Source organism: Rhinoderma darwinii, chromosome 5 (genome assembly GCF_050947455.1).
Source record: "Rhinoderma darwinii isolate aRhiDar2 chromosome 5, aRhiDar2.hap1, whole genome shotgun sequence".
Classification (NCBI taxonomy): domain Eukaryota; kingdom Metazoa; phylum Chordata; class Amphibia; order Anura; family Rhinodermatidae; genus Rhinoderma; species Rhinoderma darwinii.
Genome location: NC_134691.1, coordinates 219,526,818 through 219,553,821, shown reverse-complemented (window position 1 = coordinate 219,553,821; position 27,004 = coordinate 219,526,818). Strand labels below are relative to the sequence as shown.

Here is a 27,004-nt window from a genome sequence, read left to right as displayed (position 1 = left end):
AGGAGCCAGAGTAGGAAGGGCTCACTCCCGTCGAACCTCTTGGAGGCGTTCATGGATCCGTATATCAATCCGGGCAGACAGAAGGATGAGGTCATCCAGGGTAGACGGCAGATCCCGGGCGGCAAGTTCGTCCTTAATTCTGGAAGATAGTTCATGCAAGAATGCAGCTACCAAAGCCTCATTGTTCCATAACAGCTCTCCCGCCAGGGTACGGAAGAGGATGGCGTACTCACTCAAGGAGGTGTCTCCTTGGCGTAGGTTAATCAAAGAGGCCGCTGCAGATGAGACCCGTCCAGGCTCCTTAAATACCATGCAAAAAGTCCGGAGGAAGGCAGGGAAGTCACAAGTCTCTGGTCCCTGTCTCTCCCAGATAGGGTTCGCCCATGCAAGGGATTTGCCAGTGAGAAGAGAGATGATAAAAGCGACCCTGGCGCCATCAGATGAAAATGTCCTAGCATACAGGCAGAAGTGGATCTGGCATTGATTAAGAAAACCACGACAGGTACTTGCTTCTCCAGCATAACGGTCAGGATGTGGCAAAGAAACACGTGGGTCAATACCGCCAAGAGGTGTAGTGTGAGGATCAATATTGCCAGGAGGTGTAGTAGGAGGAACAATATTGCCAGGGGGTGTAGTAGGAGGAACAGCAGCTTGTGCCTTCTGCCGACGTGCAAGGATGTTCAACGCCTGGAGGAGTTGGTCCTGTCGAGACCGGCGGTCAAGCATATCCGCCCGCATCTCTTGAGACGTCGTCTTAGTCGTGAATCGACCAGCTGGGTCCATGGCCTGAGCGTACTGTAACGAAGGGTCTGTGGACCCACTGGGCCGTACCACCTAGGCAGTAAGGCAGCTGGCCAACAGGGTGCAGGGCAATGTCAATAGTTCGTATAGGGTACCTGTGGCAGCTCGGACAGTAGCTAGGCAGGCTCGGCTTGGACCAGGCAGCAGGAAGACGTCAGGCGGGGTGAGGCAGGTCAGACGTGGAAACAGCACGACACGACTTTTAGCACAGCACAGTGTTCGACCAGGATGGTATGGAAATGAAGAAACAGGAACTGTGACAGGTACAGGTAGAGGAAACACACTAGGAGGCTATCACATAGACAAACTAGGGAACACAACAACGCTCAGGCATCGAACTAGGAGGCTGGACCCCTCTTATAGTCCAGGGTACTCACGGGTCAAAGTTCGTCCACAATGTCTGGTGTGCGCGCTGCCCCTTTAAGAGCGGGCACGAGCGCGCGTGCGCACCCTACGGGATCCGGCTGAGGTGAGTGGACTCGAGCACTGGCGTCTCCTGAGGAGGAGGCTGGGGTCAGCGCTTGCCGACTCGTGGCTGCGGCTGTCAGGGGGAAGTTGGAGCTGACAGCCCGCAGCCACGGACATTACAGCCGTAATTAGCTGCTCTCCCGTCTGGGTCATAGAGTGTAAGACTTCCCTCCCCGCTATGAGATCCATATACCCCAGGGCAGCGTAATTTAAGGGGTTGTCCAGGATAATATATTTTTTAACCCTTATATAGTAAATATATTAAGAAAAATAGGGGGTTTTAAATATATGCACAGGTATTGGTATTCTATAGAAGTATTTTGCACCTGTCCGGAACTGAAACCCGTTTTCTATATTCTCTGCAAATAAATACTTTGTACAAGAATATGATGTGTAAGGCCTGGTGATAGAAGCGCTGACGCGAAACCTGTGTTCTTTAGTCTTCTTTTAAGTGCACTTCTGACAACTGTGCTCACCACAGATATCCCTGTAGAGGGAGCAGCAGCCAACACTGACACAATCCTATACAGTGCATTCGGAAAATTTTCAGACCCTTTACATTTTTTCACGTTTTGTTATGTTGAGTTTCTTGTCACGATCCTGGGGTATGTGGACCCACTAGGCCGCTCTGCCGTAGTGTAGCCGTAGCCAAACCACAGTTTATGCAAAAGTCTTAAGCACAAGAGTACCTGTAAGAGTCCAGACAGACAAGAGGTGTAGCAGACGCTTTGGCATAGATGTTCGTGGCACAGAAGATGCTTGACGTGGCAGATGGCACCAGATGGCACCAGACATGGCAGATGACACCAGACGTCGCAGATGATACCAGACGTGGCAGATGACACCAGACGTAGCAGATGAGGCACACACGACTCCAACAATAGGCTTAGGATCAGAAACAAACACGGCAACAGGATACGGGAAGGAGGATATGGGACCACTGGGAGCAGGATACAACTGAGGGACCATTTGCAATACGAACATGAGAAGACAACAACAACGCTCAGGCAAGGAGAGGAATGGCAGAACCCTTTTTTATTCCAGTGTGATCTGGGGATTGGGTAGGGAACACAATATTGGTGCACGCGCTAGCCCTTTAAGGCTGGGGACGAGCGCCCGCATGCACCCTAGCAGGAACAGAGTCGGAGAGCATCCGCGGGTGCTGGCGTCTCCTGCAACTGCAGAATGAGGAGATTTACAGTAGCAGTTCAAAACCACAGGCTTCAGGAGGGAAATGATTTGGGGATTTTGAGGGTAGGAGGCAGCCGAAGCTTATAGGATACAGGGTTTATTTGTTGCAGGTCTTCGAAAGCTCCAAGGGATTTGTGAGAAGAAATCTTGAGACAGATGTTTCTAGAGGATAGCCAGACCTTAACTCCGGGAGAAACCTGAGGTGGAACTCTTCTTTTTCTATCCGCTTACCTCTTCATGCAATCGACTGCCAGAAGAATCGCGGACTTGGTTTGCTGCCAAATATGAAGGAATGTCCCATATGAAGAATTGGCTGCTGGTACTTGGGTTGTGGCTGGCACAGGAAGAGGAAATCGTGGATGCTGACTGTACACAATGGAGAAGAAGCAGTAGACTCACTTGTATGGCTATTATAAGAGAATTCAGCCCAAGGCAGAAGCTGTACCCAACTGTCATGTTGGGCAAAACAAAATGACGAAGATATTTCGCCAATATTTGATTAGTCCTCTCCACTTGGCCATTAGACTGAGGGTGATAGGCAGAAGAGAAATCCAACTTCACATCGAGCAGCTTACACAGGGCTCTCCAGAACTTGGACGTGAACTGTACACCCCGGTCAGACACAATATGGAGTGGTAGGCCGTGCAGACAAAAGATGTGCTGTATGAACAGATTTGCCAGACGAGGAGCAGAAGGAAGACCAGTTAAAGGGATGAAATGTGCCATTTTAGAGAAACCGTCCACCACTACCCAGACAGTAGTACACCCAGCTAAAGGGCGAAGGTCAGTAATAAAGTCCATTGCGATATGTTGCCAGGGGGCATCAGGCACTGGCAGGGGTTGGAGCAAACCAGTAGGTCTGGAATGAGTAGGCTTATTCGAAGCACCATCTGTACAAGAGGAAACAAAGTCCACAACAACCTTTTGCAGCATGGGCCACCAGTATTGGCGAGCAATAAAGTCCTGTGTCGTACGGACACCAGAGTGCCCAGCCAGTTTGGAACATTGTCCCCAGCGGAGAATCTTTTTCCTGTCTGCAGGATGAACAAAAGTCTTCCCTGGTGGAATATCTCTAATTAGTAGAGGATTTACGGCAATAATCCTGGAAGGATCTATAATATATTGGGTAGTATCTTCAGTCATCCGTCTGAAATGACTGAGATAGAGCATCAGTCCTTACATTCTTGTCTGCGGGACGGAAGTGGATCAGAAACTGGAATCGGGCGAAGAACAGCGACCATCTGGCTTGACGAGGATTTAATCGTTGAGCAGACTGAAGATAGGTGAGATTCCTATGGTCTGTGTAAATGATGATAGGGTGTATAGCGCCCTCCAGCAGATGTCTCCACTCCTCCAAAGCCAACTTGAAGGCCAGTAACTCCCGATTCACAATGGAGTAATTGCGATCAGCAGGAGAGAATAGTTTTAAATAGTATCCCAAACCCTGCCCTACCCTTGGAGTTTCTCTGAAACAGAAGTGCTCCCGCAACAACAGGAGAAGCATCCAACTCCGGAGATAACTGTCTAGACACGCCAGGATGGGGAAGAACTGAGGCTAAAGTGAAAGCACTCTTGAGACTGGAAAATGCTGGCTCTGTGCCTCCGGAGTCTAAACTTTGGCGTCCCCCCACTTCTTAGTAAGGGCAGAGATTGGAGCAGTCAGAGACAAGAAGTTTGGGATACACTGCAGATAAAAATTTGTGAATCCCAGAAATCGCTGTATAGCCCGAAGGCTCAGAGGACGTGGACACTCTAAGGGCCAGTTCACACTGAGTTTTTTTACACGGTTTTTAACGCGGAAACCGCGTCGAAAAACGTGCCAAAAAAAAAGGCCAAAAATACCTCCCATTGATTTCAATGGGAGGCGGAGGCGGTTTTTCCCGCGAGCGGAAAAACCATCTTGCAGGAAAAGGAAGCGACATGCCCTATCTTCGGTGGTTTACGTCTCTGGCCTCCCATTGACTTCAATGGGAGACAGATAAAGCGTATTTTGCGGCGTTTTTTGCCCGCGGAGCTCAATGGTCGTGGGCGAAAAAGCTGCGAAAAACGCTGCAAATGGCGTGCAGGCAGATCAAAATTTGCCTCAAAATTCCAGATGCAAAAAACTCAGTGTGAACATAGCCTGACGGACTTTACCTTTTCTGGATCCACCGCGGGCATGACAATGGTAAAATAAAATAAAAAATTAAAGTTATCATCCTTCACTCAATACCCCATAATGACAAAGTGAAAACAGAATGTTGGTAATCTTTGCAAATTTTTTGAAAAGGAAAAACTAAAATATTGCATTGACCTAAATATTCAGACCTTTAGGCCTCCCCCACACGAGCGTGTTTGGTCAGTGATATACGGTCCGTACGTCAGCTGCATTTCCCGGACCGACCACACTGCAGGGAGCTGGGCTCCTAGCATCATAGTTATGTGGCACAGTCATGGCCGGCCTTAGATATGTTCGACCAGTGCGGTCGCACAGGGCGTCAGCCGCCACACGGCAAGAGGGGCGCCAGCGGGTGTGTGTATCCCCGCGCCGTTGCAACTACCAGCGGGGATACACACACTAACTGCAGTCGCCTTTCTGCCTGGGCGCTTCTTCACTTAGTGGCCGTCGCTACCGCTGTAGAATCCATAGCGGCTGCTAGCAGTGACATCGGGCATGAGGGCGGTGGCGCCGCTAGCAGCCGCTGCGGCTGCTATAGCGGTAGCGATGGCACTATAGCAGAGCAGGGAGATATCTCCCTGCTCTGCTGTCTACTAGCGCCACTGTAGCTCCCTGAAGGAGCGGAATCCCCGTGTGGCCGGGGATTCCGCTCCTGGAGCGCTGCTTGATGTTTCTGTCCATATATGGACAGTGACATCAGTGGAAACTCCTGATGCGGAATCCCCGGTCACAGCATTGCAGACTCTATGACCGGGGATTCCACTCCAGGAGAAGCCAATGACGTCATGGACACAGACGACAGGAGCTTCTCCTGGAGTGGAATCGACGGTCATAGCGTTTGCAACGCTGTGGACGGGGATTCCGCCTCAGGAGTTTTCCCTGATGTCACTGTCCACATAGGCAAATCTGTTCCTTCAGGGAGCTACGGTGGCGCTATGTTTACTGGAATTGGGGGGGGGGGGGGGTGTGTGCTATCTACAGGGGGGCTGTGTGCTGTGTGGCACTACCTACAAAGGACAACTGTGCAGGAGCACACAAAACACCCAGCTTTCCCGGGTATCAAAAAAAAAGTGTGGAAATAAACTAAGATATAACTTTTATTTAATCTAGCTAAAAAGGATTAATCCTTTACTCAGACTAAATAAAAGTTATATTTTAGTTTATTTCCACACATTTATTTGATAGCTGGGAAAGCTGGGTATTTTGTGTGCTCCTGCACAGTTGTCCTTTTTTGAATGTCTATTGCCCGCCAGCTATCAGGGTCATTTCGTAGTCCTTGCACTACCTACAAGGGGGCTGTGGGCAGTGTGGCACTACCAACCAGGGGGCTGTGTGGCACTACCAACCAGGGGGCTGTGGGCTGTGTGGCACTACCAACCAGTAGGCTGTGTGGCACTACCTACCAGGGGGCTGTGTGGCACTACCAACCAGGGTGCTGTGAGTTGTGTGGCACTACCAACCAGGGGGCAGTGGGCTGTGTGGCACTACCAACCAGGGGGCTGTGGGCTGTGTGGCACTACCAACCAGGGGGCTGTGGGCTGTGTGGCACTACCGACCAGGGGGCTGTGGGCTGTGTGGCACTACCAACCAGGGGGCTGTGGGCTGTGTGGCACTACCAACTAGGGGGCTGTGTGGCACTACCTTCCAGGGGGCTGTGTGGCTCTACCAACCAGGGTGCTGTGGGTTGTGTGGCACTACCAACCAGGGGGCAGTGGGCTGTGTGGCACTACCAACCAGGGGGCTGTGGGCTGTGTGGCACTACCAACCAGGGGGCTGTGTGCTGTGTGGCACTACCAACCAGGGGGCTTTGGGGCACTACCAATAAGGGGGCTGTGTGGCACTACCAACCAGTGGGCTGTGTGGCACTACCAACCAGGGGGCTGTGGAGCACTACCAACCAGGGGGCTGTGTGGCACTCCCTAGCAGGGGCTGTGGGCTGTGTGGCACTCCCTACGAGAGGTCTTTGTGACACTTCCTACCAGTGGGCTTTGCGGCACTCCCTACAGGGGGCTGTGCGGCACTCCCTACAGGGGACTGTGTGGCACTCCCTACAGGGGGCTGTGTGGCACTCCCTACAGGGGGCTGTGTGGCGCTATCTACAAGGGGACTGTGTGGCGCTATCTACAAGGGGGCTGTGTGGCGCTACCTACAAGGGGGCTGTGTGGCGCTACCTACAAGGGGGCTGTGTGGAGCTACCTACAAGGGGGCTGTCTGGCGCTACCCACAAGGGGGCTGTGTGGTGCTATCTACAAGGGGCTATGTGGTGCTACCTACAAGGGGGCTGTCTGGCGCTACCTACAAGGGGCTGTGTGGCGCTACCTACAAGGGGCTGTGTGGCGCTACCTACAAGGGGCTGCGTGGCGCTACCTACAGGGGGGGGTTGATGGTCATTTTAGTGAGAGTGGGGGGCTGATGGTCATTTTAGTAAGAGTGGGGGGGGCTGATGGTCATTTTACTGTGAGTGGGGGGTTGATGGTTTTCAAGTGGTTTCCACCTCTGACCTCCAATTGAAATTAATAGGAGGCAGAAAATACCTGCGGCGCCCGTTTGGAGCTTTTTTTTCCTGCGTCTTTTGCATTCGCTTCAACAGCTTAAGAAAAAACACTAAAAAAAGGTCACCCAACGCTGTCAGTTGCTGAAGGAATTTTGAGGCAGATTTTTTTTGAATGACAAAAAACGTGTGTGAACGTGACCTATGAGTGGAGTGTTTGTTCTTAGCAGTTTTCTGTCTTTCTCAAAACAATTTTTGGTAGGGGGATCCTGAGGAAATTCTATTTTTCCAGTGCTGCCTCGAGTCCGAAAAGGTTGGGAAATTCTGTACTAGGCTACAGGATCACGTCATCGAGCAGCTCAGTTCGTCATGGGAACGGGGCCTAGGTAAGTACAATTTTTGTTTTTGTTTGGGAGCACTGTCTACAAGGGGGAAGTGCGGGGACTGTATGGCACGATCTGCAAGGGGGAGGTGGGGGACTGTATGGCACTGTCTACAAGGGGGAGGTGCGGGGACTGTATGGCAATGTCTACAAGGGGGAGGTGCGGGGACTGTATGGCACGATCTACAAGGGGGAGGTGGGGGACTGTATGGCACAATCTACAAGGGGGAGGTGCGGGGACTGTATGGCACTGTCTACAAGGGGGAGGTGGGGGCTGTATGGCACGGTCTACAAAAAGGAGGTGGGGGATTATAGCACTGTCTACAGGGAGGCTGTATGGCAAAATCTACAGGGGGGCACTATACTGTGTGGGGGCCACTAAGCGGACATTATACTGTGTAGGGGTACAGATGGCATAATACTGTGGGCACAATTAGAGGACAAAATACCGTGTCCTTGAAGGGGTTGTAATATATTATATTATTAAATATCATTATTATACTGTATGGGGCACTAAAGGGGCATTATAATTTTTTTATGGGGCATTTTTTTTTAATGATGGGGTGGGGCGCCGAAAGATCATTTTGCACAGGGCGCCATCTATCCTAGGGCCGGCCCTGGGCACAGTGATAGGTTTATGCCGAAAAAAGCTGCGATTGGCCGGTCAGAATTGATCGGCCAATTGCAGCGATTACCGATGCGGGGGGTGCGTGTTCCCCCTGGGCGATGAGTAAAGATGGCTGTCAGGGACAGCATCCATCTTTACTCGGTCACCGTGTCCTTACACACGGCGAACGCTTAACGATCCAACGTAACTGTAGGATTGCGTTAAGATCTTGGCGACCGCGACGTAATAGTACGTTGCATGTCGCCAAGGGGTTAAATCACAATCTTGGTTGGCCACTTTGATGCCCATTATTGATTTTTTTTTTCCTCCTTAAGGAATCCTGATCCTTGTAATTTATGAAAAACTTCTTAATAGTTACTCAACCAGAAAAAAAATATATGAATAAGAAACTGGTGAATAAGAAACCAACTTCAGCATTGTGTGCAACTACACATGAGGAATAGTCATGTATAAATATACTGGAGGGAGGCACAGTACAACTATAAACAAGTACCATGTATTTAATTGCATCATTTCGTTTAATGAAACATAAACTAAGGAAGTCGCAGCAGAGATGTGTTATAATAAACCCCGGCTGATATGTTACAGCACAAACTACACAACCACACATGAGCCATAGTGAGGCGTAACTGAAAGACTACATCTCCCACAATTCCCCGCGGCGCCGTCCTTTTGATTATTCCTGTTACCTGGGTAACAGGAAAGATGGCGGTGTGCGGCTGATCTGTTGAAATCGGCGTCTGGATGGCTGAGTGTAACTAGGTGCTTCTGATGTTCTGACGTCATCAATCCAACACCACGGCGCATTGAGAGCGGGTCCCCAGCAGGTACATGACGTCATAGAACGTTTGCGCCCATTGTTGTGGTGCTTTGTTCTTCCTGTATATGCTGAATAAGCATAGTGCTGGTTTCCCTGTTACATTATGACGTAATTTCCTTTCACCAGTCTAGTCTTGGTGGGCAACACAGTTCTGTTTCCAGTCTCCCACTACTACTAATCGAGATAGTGCTGTGTATATATATATATAAAGATGTGGCCTTGTTTGTCAATAATTACAAACAACAAATATTACATCTTTCTACTAAAAACATTGTACTGTGCAGGAGTCTGTCTATCTATCTATCTATCTCCACACTGCTGTGTATATATATGTATGTATGTATGTGTGTGTATATATATATATATATATATATATCTATCGGTACTGCTCGAGATCTGATCTACATGTGTGGATAGTGGCGACATAAGCCAGCGCTCCACTTATCCTCTTATCTTCTTCAATGCGCGGTGACACACAGAACAGCTTGAAGTTGTGAACTGTTGTTTGCACGTTCCACTTATTGTATGTGCTTTTTGCTACAATACATGATATTAGTGATGAATATCTGGTGGATATGGTGACCACATGATGATAGGAGTGATGACATCCTTAGAAATAATTTTCTGTGCTAGCGTGCCGTCCTACCACCACTGTTCTTCCCTTTGTTCACGATAGTAAGGAAAGTCATACTGCAGTACAGACACGTAAGAGTTATTTTAGGCTCCATTCACACCATGGGGCAAAAAAAACCCACACAAAACATGCTCAGCTCTGTGTTCGAACAATTGGATAAATATGTTGCTGACTTTCATAGTAAGAAACCATCTAACTTAACATCCATTTTTACATGGTAGATTACGCTTTTCAATAGTCAGCAAACAGTATCCAAATGTGAGACGTGCGCCAAAGGGACACTTGTGTTTCATACTTGTGTTTTTATCCTAAAAACATCCTTTGAACTTCGCCCATACATGTGGTGTGAATAGGGCCTTAGGTATGTTCACACTGGCGCGTTATGTTACCGGTTCCGTCACTTTTGAAGGCATGTATCGTGGTACAACAGACCCGGCACAGAGTCGTGGCTTTCATTAAAAATGGAATTCGCTGTACCTATTCTGCACATTAAATGGGCTCTCAAGTGCTTCTACATCTCTCCTGAAGTGGAGGAAAAATTCATTGCCGCTTTCTCCGACGTTAAGCGCTCATTTTAGGCGGTCTCAGCTGTCGGTCCGCTCTGATCCGATTGCCAAAGGGTCTCTTTTAGGGAGCGGGTTGTTGGGCAATTCACTGATACCTATGTCCTTGATATCTAAATCTGCCACTCGAGCAAGAGTAATGTGCACATAGAGCAGTGAACACGCAATGGGAAACTCGCTATACTGTCCATGAAATGTCTTTGCAGCCTGTCAACCACTGTCTATAACTTGCTGGTGTGATCTAAGGGCAAGCACATGGAATTTTATTTTACAATGCTGTCCAGGTTGATGTTCCAGATGCTCTTGCTACTTGGTTTATGACAATCTATCGGGAAGTTGCATATAAATCAGTTTCTATTTATTTAGGCCCCATGCACACGACCGTAAATTGGATGCGTAATTGCGGATCAAAGTATGGTTTCATTACTTTCTATGGCCCACGGATACCTTCCTGTATATTTACAGGAAGGCGTCCGGGTCGTAGAAAGGATCTGCAAAAAACAGGACGTCCTATTTTTTTTAATTTATGAAATGTATGATTTTTTTTCCCTATACTTCATAATGGGAGCATGGCCCGCATATGCCCGTAATCACAGACCGTGGCTACGGCCGTGTGCAGGGGGCCTTACTCAGCCCAGGTTCAATCAGTCTGGTTTGTCTAGTGTCGAGTTTTGAAGGAGTACCAAGCCTATTTTGGTGTTAAGGATTTTTTTTGTTTTTGAGTCACCCTACTCTGAGAGCCATAACTTTTTCATTTTTCCGTTGACAAAGGGCTCTTTTGTGCAGGATGAATTGTACTTTTTAATAGCACCGTTTTGGAGTACATATAACTTATTGATTAACTTCTCTATTAACTTTCTTGGGAAAATGTAAAAAAAACAGCAATTCCGCTGTGGGTGTAAATAACGTTTCCATATTCTATGTGTCTGTACGATTACGTCAATACCAGATATGAACGTAGTATGTTTTACTACTATTGCACAATAAAAAAAAATGTCTTAACGTAACCCAAGAACCATTCCTTTTTTTTAATCTTTTCGTCAATGTAGCTATATGAGGGCTTGTTTTTTGCAGGACAAGATGTCGTTTTTATTTTGAAGGACATGGAACTTATTGATTGACTTTTATTATTATTTGGGGGAGTGTAAAAATCATCTGTTATCACTGTGGTAAGCCACTACATCCACTGGCAGGAAAATGTAGCATTAAATGGCGGCCGTACAAATAAATGACCGTCTACGTAATGCATGGACCAGTCAGGTTCGCCAGAGCGGGAGCTACTCTCACAGAGCGGCTCCAGAATTTGGCTGATAGAGGGGGTTCCAAATGGAGGACCCCATCCTATGACGTCCTTAAGATCATATGGTGGAAGCCCTGTTTTTAGCATACAAACTTTTATTGAGATACATCTGAATTCCTGAATTCCTAAGCATAACACACAATTTTTAGTTGTACTATCTGGTTATCTAAATCCCCAGTAATCAGTCGCTTGACTTATTAGTCACATGAAGATCACAGATGCCTCTTTTGTCAACAGTAATAATCACGCCTATGTGAAGGGGTTGTCCAGTCCCTAAAAATGTATGGCCTATCCTAAGGATAGGCCATCAATAGCTGATGGGTTGGGGTCCGACTCCCAAGACTCTCGCTGATCAGCTGTTTTGGAGGGGGTGCAGCGATCGTACGGAGCGCTGCGTCCCCTTCATTTCTACTTCCTCACTGTGAATTGTCGACACACCCATTGAAGTGAATGGGAGAAGGCGACTGCAATACTGTGAATTGCCGCTACATCCATGTTGACGATTCACAGTGAGCAAGTAAAAATGAAGGGGAAGAAGCGCTCATACGAGCGCTGCACCCTCATCAAAACAGCTGATCGGCGGGGGTCCCGAGAGTTTTACCCCGACCCATCAGCTATTAATGGCCTATCCTGAGTATAGGCCATCAGTGTTTAGGGACTGGACAACCCCTTTAAGTATAAAAGGAATGATTCTTGCTTTTTATATACGTGTGTGAATTCCTTTGACAAGTTTGTGAATAGTGTGCATCTTTCTTGCTGGTCTTTACCCTCCTCCCTTCTGCCTGGCAGAAGGTAATTGTAGTAAAGAGGATTGAAGCCCCACCAGTGACTTCATGTCCAGCAGCCTTAAGGAGCTTAATATTCTGCTGCTTCTAGGAGTATTCAGATCTGACAATTGCTTTCAAGGACATTTCTTTACTACTGTAACTGCCTCCAGTCACTAAAACAAAGGCACAATTTTGGAGATTTATGCAAGTTTTCTTGCCTTTCACCTTGCACATCAGTAACCTGCTACAGTAGCAACGCGTTAACAGTAGTCACAGTAGCGTTCTCCCCTTGTGGCAGTTGTAGCATGGGCTCTTTCTTAGCAAAACTGTGCCCCCAGAGGTCATACTGAATATTTTTCAGCAGAGTATGACCTGCCGTATTTGACTTCTTTTTTTTTTTGCTTTCAGTCTGTTGGGTAAAAATATGCATGAGACTGGTTTGAAAGGGTGAAAATGCATTTACAGGCATCAGTGTCCCCTCAAAAGTGTCATTGTAACCCCTGTGTGCCCCTCCAGTAGTTATACTAGTGTAAGTTTTTTTCCCCCGGTAATCACAACAATGCACCCCAGAAGTCACTGCCTTGTCCCCTATCTCCTGCCAGTGCTTCTTCTACCCACTTATTAGTCCCAGCAGTACATTCCCCCTGTGGTGATAGCAGTTCCATCATCCTCTACTAAGTAGAGACAGCCATGCCAGAAGTCTCAGAAGTTACCTAACTTTCCTTTCCCCAGTAGTCACAGCAGTGCCCCCTTTCCCCCCTGTAATAACAGTACATACCCTCAGCACACTCCCATAATGTGCCCTCTTCTGGTATGAAGCTACATGTCGGCCTAGCCTACTGCTGTCTGCTGTGTGTGTCTTCCTTTTCCTGCATCGATTCCTACTGACATTGAATTTGTGCACTCTCCGCCTGGATGGTGCAACCTTACTAGACATGACCACCTGGCAACCAGGTTTGGTCCAGACCCGGGCTGAAATATATTCACCCTGGTTTACTGAGAACCCGTTTTGGTCGGAGAGATCAGTCCTCGAGCCTAATTCCCTGAGTCTGATTTGTTGGCAGTGTCACAAAAAGTGATGCCATTCTGTACATCGCAGGGCCGACACAAAAGCTACACTGCACAGTGGGAAAGACTTATTATTACTGTCGCACGTCTGAGTGGTATTCCAGTCTTTCCACCAGTGCCGTGTGCTACTCAACCGGACTTATGCAGGGGTTTAAACAATGCCATGTCACACCTGGCTTTGTTTCTCTGACATTTGTCTGGTCAGAAAGGTGGCCAAAGTGGCAAAAAACATGCAACCGCTGCGACAGGCAGGTTTGGAGATAACTCCGATCCCGACCGTTTAACCCCTCTGACGCCTCGGTCCACAGCGACCAGTTATTTGAACCGCATGGTGAACGACGTAAAAAAATAAAAGCGCCAGAAACATTGGTGGAATTTGGATGTTTTCCACCCATTTCCTAACCCAAAAAATGAAAGGCTATGCAAAGCTTTAAAAGTTTTATATATATATATATATATATATATATATATATATATAAAATTGTGCACCAGTGTGTTTGGTGCAACTTCCTGAATACATTTTTATAAAAATATATTTTTACTTTTTGATATACAGCTGCTTTGTATCCTATATACAAAGCAGCTGAATCCTTTATCCGTCAGGTCCGCAGGACTAACGAGTTCAGTGAAAGCGAGTCATGCGTATCTCTGACGTAAAGGATCCACCTGTAATCCATCACATCTAAGTTCATAACTTAGATGTGATGGATTACAGGTGGATCCAAGCAGGACCCGCTGACACTGAACCTGTCAGTTCCGCGGGACTGACGGATTCAGGTCTTAGCGAACGATACAGCTGCTCTGTATACAGGATACAAAGCTGTATCTCAAAAAGTAAAAATAATTTTTAATAAAAAATAATTTCAAAGTTGCACCAAACATGCTGTCTGACATTTTTATTAAAAAATCAACAAAAAAAAATCACTTTTGAAGGTGTTCATAGCCTTTTAATTAAAGTTGATTATTAATTTATGTGTAGTTGGTTCCATAAAAAAAAACTGTCCCGCAAAAAAACAAACCCTCACATGGCTACATCTAAGGAAAAAGAAAAAATGATGGCTCTTGGAATGCGGCAACACAGAAATATTTTTTTTTAAAACAGCCTTTATTATGCCAAAGTATTAAAATGTAAATAAACCCATACATATTTGGTATTGCTGTAATTGTATCGCACTATAGTATAAAAGTACCATGCTATTTATGCTGCACTGTGAACGGTGTAAATTTAAAACACAATAAACAATGGAGTAATTACTGGTTTTTTTTCCATCCTCCCCCAAAAAAAAGTTAATAAAAGTTAATATACAACCCAAAATGGTTCCATTGAAAAATACTACTCATCCAACAAAAACACGCCATCATATGGCTATGTAGAAGTAAAAATAAAAAGTTATGACTCTTGCAATTCAACGATAAGAAAAAAGAAACTTTGCCTTTAAGTGCCAAACAGGTCTGATCTTTAGGGGTTAAGAAACATATTGTTACTATCCCACCCGCCATGGATAATTAAAATTTAGGTAGATTTTGGGCCTCATCTGTGCCCTTCAGTCAGTCCCTTCTGTTCACTGACATATTGTTTGATGAATAATACAGACAAAGGGAGTATAAAAACCTAACCAGCATTCTATCCTGTCATTTGAAGGGTTTGCAGGTATGTCACTCTTCAAAGCCCGCGATTGGTGGTCCGCCACACTGGGAGAGAATGAAGAATTTGACCAAGGATGTTTGACTGTAGCCGATGTTGACAACAGTGGTTCGGGACAAGGTAAATGTGTTTACCATTTTATTATAATATTATTCTATTACATTGTAAAAAATTCCATTTATAGGTTATCTAATATTTTTTTAGTTATATGATATTGCAAAATTAATAAATGAAGCCCAAATAAGCAAAAATGAATCTTTATTGATCACATAGAATGTTACATGTAGGCTTATAAAAGAACTCCAGCAGTGGGGCATCACATTTGCTGTCATGTGCCCCCCAGTCCCCTTCATAATATTATTAAAAACAATTAAATTAATTTTACAAAATGACCTCATTCCAGCACTAGGGACTTGGTGTACTGCAGCCTGTGTTCGGTCAACACGCTGCTGACATAGTATTTGATGCCAGCCAAAAGTTGTCACGGTTCAGTTGAAGAGGCATGGCCACCTGTGCGCGGCAAATTCACTATGATTTATGCCCGAAACGGACATAAATTGTAGAGGAAATCTACGCCAGCTTTCTGGTGCACGGACAGCCAGTGATGCGTCTAATTTATTAGGAGGTGTGCGCCTCTTAATAAATTAGGCGCATTTTACTCTTTATGTTAAGGCCCTGTTCGCATGGTGGAATTTTTGCGGCAGATTGGGAGTCGGACACTTCTTTTTCCCACTAGCAGATTTTTTCAGCTAGCGGGAAAAAGAAGCGTCCTGCCCGATCTTCGGGCAAATTCCACCCGAACCTCCCATTGGTCAATGGGAGGGAGGAATAATTCCGCAGCGGATTTTGCGGCGCGACCCGCCACAGTAAATCCGCCATGTGAACTGACCCTAAGACTGGCGTATGAAACGCTAGTCTTAATAAATTTTCATTAAATGTCTGAGGTTTATTTACACAAGCCGTATTTAGGATTGTTTTTTTTGCGGCGATTGCACAAAATTACAGGAAAATAGCCTGTTTTTTCAAAACGGCAGTGTTTTTTTTGGTATATATCGTGGCAATACACCCTAAATAAGACCACTTCCACCAAGATCCTCTCTAACGATATTTTAATAATGTGCACGTGATTCTAATTTTAGGTCTTTTTGATGGTGATAAGGGAGGGCGTCCAAACACGTAGAGGACAAGAACTGCATGGCAAAACCACATACCGTTTTACTGAGAATTGCCACGGATGTTCAATGCAGCTTTTATTTAATAAATTATTGCATAGTCAATATTTATGTACTTCTTTGTTCAATTACATCACCTTTATCTTAATACACCGTTTGATAGATCTAGCTGGATTCACACATGATGTGGTGTAAAACATGCAGTTTTTGCGGCAGATTTGCTGCGGCTAAATCCGTGGAATATCAAAATATGCCACGTGTGATTGCAGCCTTATAATAAAATGTCTGTAAAAGTCATCCGCTAATGAGGCTGGTTAAAACATTAACTTTCCCCTTTTACTAGTGCAAGGTGCTGGTTTTCTCTTATTAATCATATGGTCTATTCACACGGTGTGGTCAAATAAAGTGCAGCAAAAAACACGATTTGACTGCAATGTGTGAATAAGACCGTATACTTCCAATGCTGCCTTGTCTTAGGGTTCACTTTTGTTGTTTTTTTCAGACAAAATTATTGTTGGTAGTTACAGTGGATTCCTTCGCATATTCTCTCCTCATCCTTTGAAAGCTGGGGATGGCATTCAGGCTGAAGATTTGTTGCTTGAGGTTCAGCTACGTGATTCAGTTCTTCAAGTAGAAGTGGGAAAGTTTGTTTCGTAAGTATGAACTGTAAGGGCTGGTCCACACGTGGCGTAAATACTGCAGATTTTCCACAGAGGAGTGGATGAGATTTGAAGAAATCACATTAACACGCTGCGTATGTGATATGCGAAGATTCTGCACACAAATTGACCTGTATGTTACATACATGACATCAGATTTCACAGGTGACATATGAACCACATAAACCATGCATATTTGGCATGTATATACACAAAACTCAGTGTACTCGCTCATTTTAAATTTTCCTCCAAACTGACAGAATAAACAACCATTTACAACTACGGCCGTCTATAATAAATTCAGAACAACCCCCCCCCCCCACCCCACCCTGTGCATCTTTACTCGTCGCACATCCTCTGAGACCCTAAATCAGAAATCTTTAACCTACCCAGTGTTCCACCTACATTTTCTTTATTATACCAGGCAGTGTATTTAACCGGTTAAGGACTAGGCTGTTTTACAGCTAAATGACCAGAGCAAATTTCACAATTTTGCTATGCGCTTCTTTACATGACTATAACTCAGCAGGTGAATAAAGTTCATCTTTGAATTTTACACTCTTTTTAAAGGACAGATAGGGCTTTGTTTTAGTGGCATTTGTCAGTATATATCATTTTTTTTTTTTTCACTAAAGTGGGCAAAATTGGAAAAAAATGCAAGAATTTAACAATTGCGTCGGTTTATGCTAGCATTTTTCACACACGGTATGAACCACGGCCAAAATTAATCTCCTTTCACATTCTTCCACTTCTCCCGTGCATGGGGATACCAAATATGTGAGCCTTATTCACTGTGCGGGCATGTGCCAGGGCTTGGCATAAAAGGAGGCTTTTTGGCCTTTTCGGTCCAGGAATTTTGCATTTGATTTTATAGCCGCATACTGTTTTCTGGGGGGTGTAATGCTGCTGAAACATTAGAATCACCCCATAAATGACTTCATTCGCACAAGTAGACCCCACAAGGTTTCCTTCAAGGGGTTTATCATATTTTTAGCAAGTCCAGTTTTCTTCTGAAAGTTTCTTGAATAAGATGGAACAAAATAAAATCAGCACTTTTTTAGCAAATGCGTCAGTTTAGGCTAGTATTTTTCACACACGGTATAGACCACGGCCAAAATTCATCTCCTTTCACGTTCTTCCACTTCTCCCGTGCATGGGGATACCAAATATGTGTGCCTTATTCGCTGTGCGGGCATGTGCCAGGGCTTGGCATAAAAGGAGGCTTTTTGGCATTTTCGGTCCAGGAATTTTGCATTTGATTTTAGAGCCGCATACTGTTTTCTGGGGGGCCTAATGCTGCTGAAACATTAGAAACACCCCATAAATGACTTCATTCACACAAGTAGACCCCACAAGGTTTCCTTCAAGGGGTTTATCATATTTTTAGCAAGTCCAGTTATCTTCTGAAAGTTTCTTGAATAAGATGGAACAAAATAAAATCAGCACTTTTTTAGCAAATGCGTCAGTTTAGGCTAGTATTTTTCACACACGGTATAGACCACGGACAAAATTCATCTCCTTTCACATTCTTCCACTTCTCCCGTGCATGGGGATACCAAATATGTGAGCCTTATTCACTGTGCGGGCATGTGCCAGGGCTTGGCATAAAAGGAGGCTTTTTGGCCTTTTCGGTCCAGGAATTTTGCATTTGATTTTAGAGCCGCATACTGTTTTCTGGGGGGTGTAATGCTGCTGAAACATTAGAATCACCCCATAAATGACTTCATTCGCACAAGTAGACCCCACAAGGTTTCCTTCAAGGGGTTTATCATATTTTTAGCAAGTCCAGTTTTCTTCTGAAAGTTTCTTGAATAAGATGGAACAAAATAAAATCAGCACTTTTTTAGCAAATGCGTCAGTTTAGGCTAGTATTTTTCACACACGGTATAGACCACGGACAAAATTCATCTCCTTTCACATTCTTCCACTTCTCCCGTGCATGGGGATACCAAATATGTGAGCCTTATTCACTGTGCGGGCATGTGCCAGGGCTTGGCATAAAAGGAGGCTTTTTGGCCTTTTCGGTCCAGGAATTTTGCATTTGATTTTAGAGCCGCATACTGTTTTCTGGGGGGTGTAATGCTGCTGAAACATTAGAATCACCCCATAAATGACTTCATTCGCACAAGTAGACCCCACAAGGTTTCCTTCAAGGGGTTTATCATATTTTTAGCAAGTCCAGTTTTCTTCTGAAAGTTTCTTGAATAAGATGGAACAAAATAAAATCAGCACTTTTTTAGCAAATGCGTCAGTTTAGGCTAGTATTTTTCACACACGGTATAGACCACGGCCAAAATTCATCTCCTTTCACGTTCTTCCACTTCTCCCGTGCATGGGGATACCAAATATGTGTGCCTTATTCGCTGTGCGGGCATGTGCCAGGGCTTGGCATAAAAGGAGGCTTTTTGGCATTTTCGGTCCAGGAATTTTGCATTTGATTTTAGAGCCGCATACTGTTTTCTGGGGGGCCTAATGCTGCTGAAACATTAGAAACACCCCATAAATGACTTCATTCACACAAGTAGACCCCACAAGGTTTCCTTCAAGGGGTTTATCATATTTTTAGCAAGTCCAGTTATCTTCTGAAAGTTTCTTGAATAAGATGGAACAAAATAAAATCAGCACTTTTTTAGCAAATGCGTCAGTTTAGGCTAGTATTTTTCACACACGGTATAGACCACGGACAAAATTCATCTCCTTTCACGTTCTTCCACTTCTCCCGTGCATGGGGATACCAAATATGTGTGCCTTATTCACTGTGCGGGCATGTGCCAGGGCTTGGCATAAAAGGAGGCTTTTTGGCCTTTTCGGTCCAGGAATTTTGCATTTGATTTTAGAGCCGCATACTGTTTTCTGGGGGGCCTAATGCTGCTGAAACATTAGAATCACCCCATAAATGACTTCATTCACACAAGTAGACCCCACAAGGTTTCCTTCAAGGGGTTTATCATATTTTTAGCAAGTCCAGTTTTCTTCTGAAAGTTTCTTGAATAAGATGGAACAAAATAAAATCAGCACTTTTTTAGCAAATGCGTCAGTTTAGGCTAGTATTTTTCACACACGGTATAGACCACGGCCAAAATTCATCTCCTTTCACGTTCTTCCACTTCTCCCGTGCATGGGGATACCAAATATGTGTGCCTTATTCGCTGTGCGGGCATGTGCCAGGGCTTGGCATAAAAGGAGGCTTTTTGGCATTTTCGGTCCAGGAATTTTGCATTTGATTTTAGAGCCGCATACTGTTTTCTGGGGGGCCTAATGCTGCTGAAACATTAGAAACACCCCATAAATGACTTCATTCACACAAGTAGACCCCACAAGGTTTCCTTCAAGGGGTTTATCATATTTTTAGCAAGTCCAGTTATCTTCTGAAAGTTTCTTGAATAAGATGGAACAAAATAAAATCAGCACTTTTTTAGCAAATGCGTCAGTTTAGGCTAGTATTTTTCACACACGGTATAGACCACGGACAAAATTCATCTCCTTTCACGTTCTTCCACTTCTCCCGTGCATGGGGATACCAAATATGTGTGCCTTATTCACTGTGCGGGCATGTGCCAGGGCTTGGCATAAAAGGAGGCTTTTTGGCCTTTTCGGTCCAGGAATTTTGCATTTGATTTTAGAGCCGCATACTGTTTTCTGGGGGGCCTAATGCTGCTGAAACATTAGAATCACCCCATAAATGACTTCATTCACACAAGTAGACCCCACAAGGTTTCCTTCAAGGGGTTTATCATATTTTTAGCAAGTCCAGTTTTCTTCTGAAAGTTTCTTGAATAAGATGGAACAAAATAAAATCAGCACTTTTTTAGCAAATGCGTCAGTTTAGGCTAGTATTTTTCACACACGGTATAGACCACGGCCAAAATTCATCTCCTTTCACGTTCTTCCACTTCTCCCGTGCATGGGGATACCAAATATGTGTGCCTTATTCGCTGTGCGGGCATGTGCCAGGGCTTGGCATAAAAGGAGGCTTTTTGGTCCAGGAATTTTGCATTTGATTTTATAGCAGCATACTGTTTTCTGGGGGGTGTAATGCTGCTGAAACATTAGAATCACCCCATAAATGACTTCATTCACACAAGTAGACCCCACAAGGTTTCCTTCAAGGGGTTTATCATATTTTTAGACAGTCCAGTTTTCTTCTGAAAGTTTCTTGAATAAGATGGAACAAAATAAAATTACCTTTTTTTTTTAACAATTGCGCCAGTTTATGCTAGCTTTTTCACACACAAAATGGACCACGGACAAAATTCATCGCATTTCACATTCTTCCACTTCTCCCGTGCATGGGGATACCAAATATGTGTGCTTTATTCACGGGCATGTGCCAGGGCTTGGCATAAAAGGAGGCTTTTTGGCCTTTTCGGTCCAGGAATTCTGCACTTGATTTTATAGCAGCATACTGTTTTCTGGGGGGCCTAATGCTGCTGAAACATTAGAAACACCCCATAAATGACTTCATTCACACAAGTAGACCCCACAAGGTTTCCTTCAAGGGGTTTATCATATTTTTAGACAGTCCCGTTTTCTTCTGAAAGTTTCTTGAATAAGATGGATCAAAATAAAATTAGCAATTTTTTAGCAAATGCGTCAGTTTATACCAGCATTTTTCACACACGGTATAGACCACGGTCAAAATTAATCTCCGTTCACATTCTGCCACTTCTCCCGTGCATGGGGATACCAAATATGTGGGCCTTATTTATCACATAGAGATGTAGGAGGGCGGACGATAGAAGAAGATTATTTCACAAATCGCTTTTTTTCAAAGCTGGTTTTACAAAACTCAACAGAGTTTCTATAACACTTCCAAAATATCTGCTCTCGAAGCAGAGATCCCAAAATATTCATCTAGGGGTATAATGGGAATTTATTTTTTGGGGTTTTCTAAAATAAGAAATTTCAGGTTAATGCAAATGGAGCTCTCCAGCAGATGAACTTTAGAAAACATCAAACATGACATCCACCCCCCACCCATTCCCTCCCTCACCCTTGGAGTAAAATCAGGGGAAAAATAAAAACGTAATGTAGGGCAAATATATTTTCAACAAATTAACTAAAATCTAATAATTCAGAACAGTGTGGTATTTTTTAAAACATGGCTCAATGCACAGGCCTGGTTGCGAGGGACATGAGGGACAGAAATATCGGGAATCTTTGCGGTGCCCGTCTTTTCTGCAGACGCGGCACTTTTTCTGGGGGTTGCTTCTGGTTGCTGTTGGGGGAATCCGACTGACGAAGTGTCTTTCAGTCAGTCGCGTGACATCCTCAGACTGGGGGCATTCTCGGGTGTCCTGAACATCAAAAATGAGGCCTTCAATAATTTTCTCCTGGAAATCCAGGTATGTGTCTCTGCCTCTGTTTTTTTTATAGAGCACAAATGAGTTGTGGATGGCCACCTGTAACAAATAAATGGCCACCTTTTTGTACCAGGTTTTAGTTTTGCGTTTTACTAAATAGGGCTGTAAAACCTGGTCGCTTAAATCCACCCCCCCCATGTACTTGTTATATTCGGACACGCTCACTGGTTTGTGCTTGTCCGATGTTGCCCCTCTTTCCCTCACTGCCACTGTTCCTGCGGTATGAATCGTGCTTAGCACATACACATCTTTGCGATCCCTGAACTTGACCGCCAGCAATTCCTCAGATGCATAAGCACAGGAGTCCCCCTTTACCATGCGCTTCCCCACTAATTGCTGTGGAAAACCAATTCTGTTTTTGCGCATGGTACCACATGCCCCAGTCCTTGCAGCATGCAAATGCCTAAACAGGGGCACACTGGAATAAAAATTATCACAGTACAGGTGGTACCCCTTGTGAAGCAGAGGCTGCATTATCTCCCACACGATCTTACTGCTGGTGGAAAGATCAGGGGGGCATCCAGGAACATTTATTGTGCGGTCCCGCCCTTCATAAATCCTGAAGGCGGTGGTATATCCTGACCCGCTTTCACACAATTTGTAGAGCTTAACGCCATATCTTGCCCTTTTTGAAGGTAGATATTGGCGAAAGCTAAGTCTGCCATGGAAGTTGAGGAGGGATTCGTCCACACTTACATTCTGCTCAGGGGTGTAGAGTTGCAGAAATAAATTATTCAGGGAATTTATTAGCGGTCTTATTTTGAACAACCGATCCCGGTTTGCATCGGTACTTGGGGGGGCCTGTGCGTTGTCATTGAAGTGGAGGAACCTCATTATTGTCTCATAACGAGACCTGGGCATTACTGCAGAATATACTGGGGTGGCTTGGGCGGGTCTTGTTGACCAGTAAGACCTAATGGAGGGCTTTTTGACAATACCCATATTTAGGGTGAGCCCCAAAAAATTTTTTAATTCCTGCAAATTGGTGGGCGTCCAATCTCTGGCATGGGTGGATGAAGGTTTCTGCCTTATATATTGCGTGGCATATAAATTTGTTTCGTGGACAATCTGATTTAGGATGTCGTCCGTTATAAATAAATGGAAGTAATCCATTTGGACAAAATTTGTATTGTCCACGGTTATGCCAGGAGTGGCCGTAAATCCGTGGATTCTAGGCCCAAAAGATGGGGCAGGTGCCCATACAAGAGCCTGGACTGGAGGGACCAGGCTGTCCCGTGCTACAGCGCTACTTGGCCCTGCACTTTCATGTTCTGCAGTTTCGACTGCATCAGGGACAACGTCCCCTGAAGATGAACCTGAAGTGACGCTGTCATCGTCACTACCTAAAACAGGTTCCATCTCGGACGCCATCTCTGATGCGGTCTCCGACTCAGACCACAGCATGGCGTATGCCTCCTCGGCGCTAAACAACTTCCTCGCCATAACGTAACTAACACTAACACTAACTAAACAAATTTTTTTTTTTTTTTTTTTTTTTATAAAACACACAAACTAACTGCTATATATATCTACACTACCGCTAACAAAAAAATAAACCGCTATTGCTATATATATTATATATATGTGGATATATATATAATTATATACTCCCTACCTGCCTATTCTAATAGAATAAAAGAAAGAAAGGTAGATAGATAGAAAAAAAGATAGATGGATAGATAGATTGTATAGATAGATAGAAATCTATCTATACAGAGAATGTTTTAGTGTAACTGTATTTTTTTTCACTGTATTCTTCTGGCAGCAATTCTCCCGAGTCTCTTCTTCTCCTCAAACTGAAACAATGTTTGAGGAGAAGAAAAGAGGCAGGAGATTTACTGCCAGAAAAGTCAAAATAAAACAAATGTGGTCGCTGTGATAGGTTTTCACAGCGACCACATGATCAGGGACCATCAGATTGGTCCCTGATACTCTGCCCAGTGCCCAGAGCTGTTGGTAACAGCGAGGGCACAGGGCTGTGTGCACGCGATCGCGTGCACACTGTTTTCTATGCAGAAATGCATGTGATCGCTGTGATTGGTTGTCACAGCGATCACATGTTCAGGGGCCAAAAGATTGACCCCTGACATTCTGCCCAGTGCCCATGGCTGTTAGCAACAGCCAGGGCATAGAGCTGTGTGCACGCGATCGCGCGTGCACAGTCTCTGAAGTGCGGCCGTATATATACTATACGCCGGACTTTAGAGACCCTGGCCGCTGGCCGTATATTTACGGCCAGCGGTCGGGAACCTGTTAAAGGTATTCATTAATGTTTGAATCTCAGAATCATCCAAAATTTTTCCTATAAACGGTCTCCATTTCCTAAAAACCTTTCCGTACTTATATCTTTACTTTTTTTTTCATCAATTTTATCCAGAACCATTAAATGTTTTATTGTGCTCTTTATTTCTGCCAGCGTTGGTATTTGCGGTTGCAACCAATGTCGCAATATAAATTTTTTAGTCGCTAAATGAGCAGTGTGTTTGTTTTTTTTAAGCCGCAGCATCTCAATTGTGGTTGCAGAATTGCCGTCAGTTTGTTGCAGGTTTTCCCTATTGAATTCAATGGGGATCTAAAGCCCGCAACAAACAGTCAAGTGACTTTTGCGGTGGAATCGCATCAATTACACCTCAAAAATCTCAACTTATAAAAAAACCTTATACTTCTGACTTTCTGCACGCTGGCCTCCTGGAATGCTGCAGTTTTCTGCAGCGGACATTCCGGGCGCAAAAACTGCACCACAATTGGATGCGGTTTATCGCCCGGAATTCCCTGTGGCCACCGGGGCTGATAAGCTGTGTACCTTTACACATCGTATCGGCCCCTTGTGAACTTACCCTAAGACTCACCTTTTTACCAGTGATTCTCCTAGGATTGTCACTTTTACTTTTTACCAGATAAAAGGCTAAAACTTACAGGCACCTGTTTTGTTTATATATGTATCCGTTTCATGATGACTTCAGTTAACTAGGCACCAGTTGCATAGCAATATGTGTTAGCTCCCTTGGTACTTTCTAGCGCCACAAGTGCATTGTGGAGTTGTTGGAAAAAGAATCACTGTTATGGTTATAAATGTATTATCTAGCTCCGGGATAATGACCTTACAGTTTAGCTCGAGCACAGCTCATGGCAGTGTGACTTCAGAGTTGCTACTCTAAAGGTTATAACTCCGGCTAGACGCAGCTAGTCACAATTTTGGTCTTATTTTAATGCCAAGGATATAGGCACTGTTTATTGACTCCACGACCTCGCTGACGGTGACACCTAAGTGATTTTACATAAAAAAAATAAAAAAAACAAAAACTTTTTTTTCCTCTTACACAATGTATTATTATCGAAAAGCATACACAGTCGAGTCAAATTATTATAACCACCAGCTAATATCCAGAGTAACGGCCGTGTGCAGAACAGACTGTGGCTAGACGTGCCGGGAGTGACTCAATAAAGTGCTGGTAGGTTGTCTCCGGTATCTGGAGCCACACTGACTGCAGTGCATCTCACATTGCTGGATGGTGCGCGGGGGAGGATCCATAGAGCGAACAAGACGATGCAAGTCGTCCTACAGATGCTCAATTGAGTTCTAGTCTGGCGAATTAGAGGGCCAGGGAAGTACTTGGAAGTCTTGGTCTTGCTCTTCTAACCTCTGTTCTTCCAGCAATGGTTTCAGGGTGTTTATTCTCTGATGTTTCTCGCCGGACAAGCAGAAAACATGACTCATCTGAGAAAGCAACCTTCTGCCAATCATCAGTGGTCCAATTCCGATACTGCCGTGCAAATGAAAGCCTTTTTTCCTCCTCTCGAAAACAGAATAAATAGTAAACAATTAGTTATATGTACCCCAAAATGGTACCAATGAAAATTAGTAAAACATAACAAAACTTATATATTTTTGGTATTGTCGACCCGTAGAATAAAGTTAACATATGATTTATACCATATGGTAAACACCTTAAAAAAAAATTAAAAAAAATAAGTTTTATTAAAATATGGTTCCTATTAAAACTTCAACTCATCCTTCAAAATACAAGGTCTCGTACAGCTACAGGTACATTGAAGAAAAAGGAAAAAGCTATGATTGCTGAAACACAGGGTGAAAAATGTTATTGGTTTTTAAAGCGTATCTATTGTTTCAGGTGAAATTTTAGAATAATCCTTCACGTGTGTGTACATGAGGAATGTAGCACAGCCTCAGAATCTGCAGCATGGGGGACGTTATTCAGCAGTAATGAGCAGTGCGAGGGTATGTTCACACGCTGAGTCAAAAACGTCTGAAAATACGGAGCTGTTTTCAATTGAAAACAGCTCCTGATTTCAGACATTTTTTAAGCCACTCACGTTTTTCGCTGCGTTTTTTTCGGCCGTTTATGGAGCTTTTTTCAATAGAGTCAATGAAAAACTGCTCCAAAAACATCCCAAAAAGTGACCTGCACTTCTTTCTCGTGGCCGTTTTTTTACGCGCCTGTTTTCAAAACGGCCGCGTAAAAAAACTGCCCGTCGGAACAGAACGCAGTTTTTTACATTGCAATCAATGGGCAGATGTTTGGAGGCGTTCTGCTTCTGATTTTTCAGACGTTTTTCGTGTGTTTACAAGCCGAAAAACTGCAGAAAATAGGCTGTGTGAACATACCCTTACTGTGAATCCAGCACGAGGGTGACATATAACACTTACCAAAAGCTGCAGCATGTCTGCGTGTCTCTCATTCTGGAGCTGAGCTGCTTCTTCCTGCTCCTTCTTTCTCCATAGACTTCTATGGGCAGCAGCTCTAACCTGATACCTCAGTGGATTTTATCCGTAAATTCTGAGTGAGTGATCAGTGCAGGGGGAGACTGATAGCTACTTTTTTTTTATAGCTAAAACTAATCACATCAAGAAGAGGTTAAAATTCACTAAAAG

At 44.5% G+C, this 27,004-nt stretch overlaps 1 protein-coding gene across 3 annotated transcripts in view; it reads left to right on the top strand.

Annotated features, from left to right (window-relative positions):
• Positions 1-8,806: 8,806 nt before the first annotated feature.
• Positions 8,807-27,004, top strand: part of BBS9 (Bardet-Biedl syndrome 9) — a 462,971-nt gene continuing 444,773 nt past the window's right edge. For all 3 annotated transcript variants that reach the window (XM_075826942.1, XM_075826941.1, XM_075826943.1), the window contains exons 1-3: positions 8,807-8,946; positions 14,914-15,036; positions 16,591-16,741. In XM_075826942.1, coding sequence (XP_075683057.1) covers positions 14,925-15,036; positions 16,591-16,741 — 263 coding nt within the window. In that variant the 5' untranslated portion in view covers positions 8,807-8,946; positions 14,914-14,924. The remainder of the gene's footprint in view (positions 8,947-14,913; positions 15,037-16,590; positions 16,742-27,004) is intronic.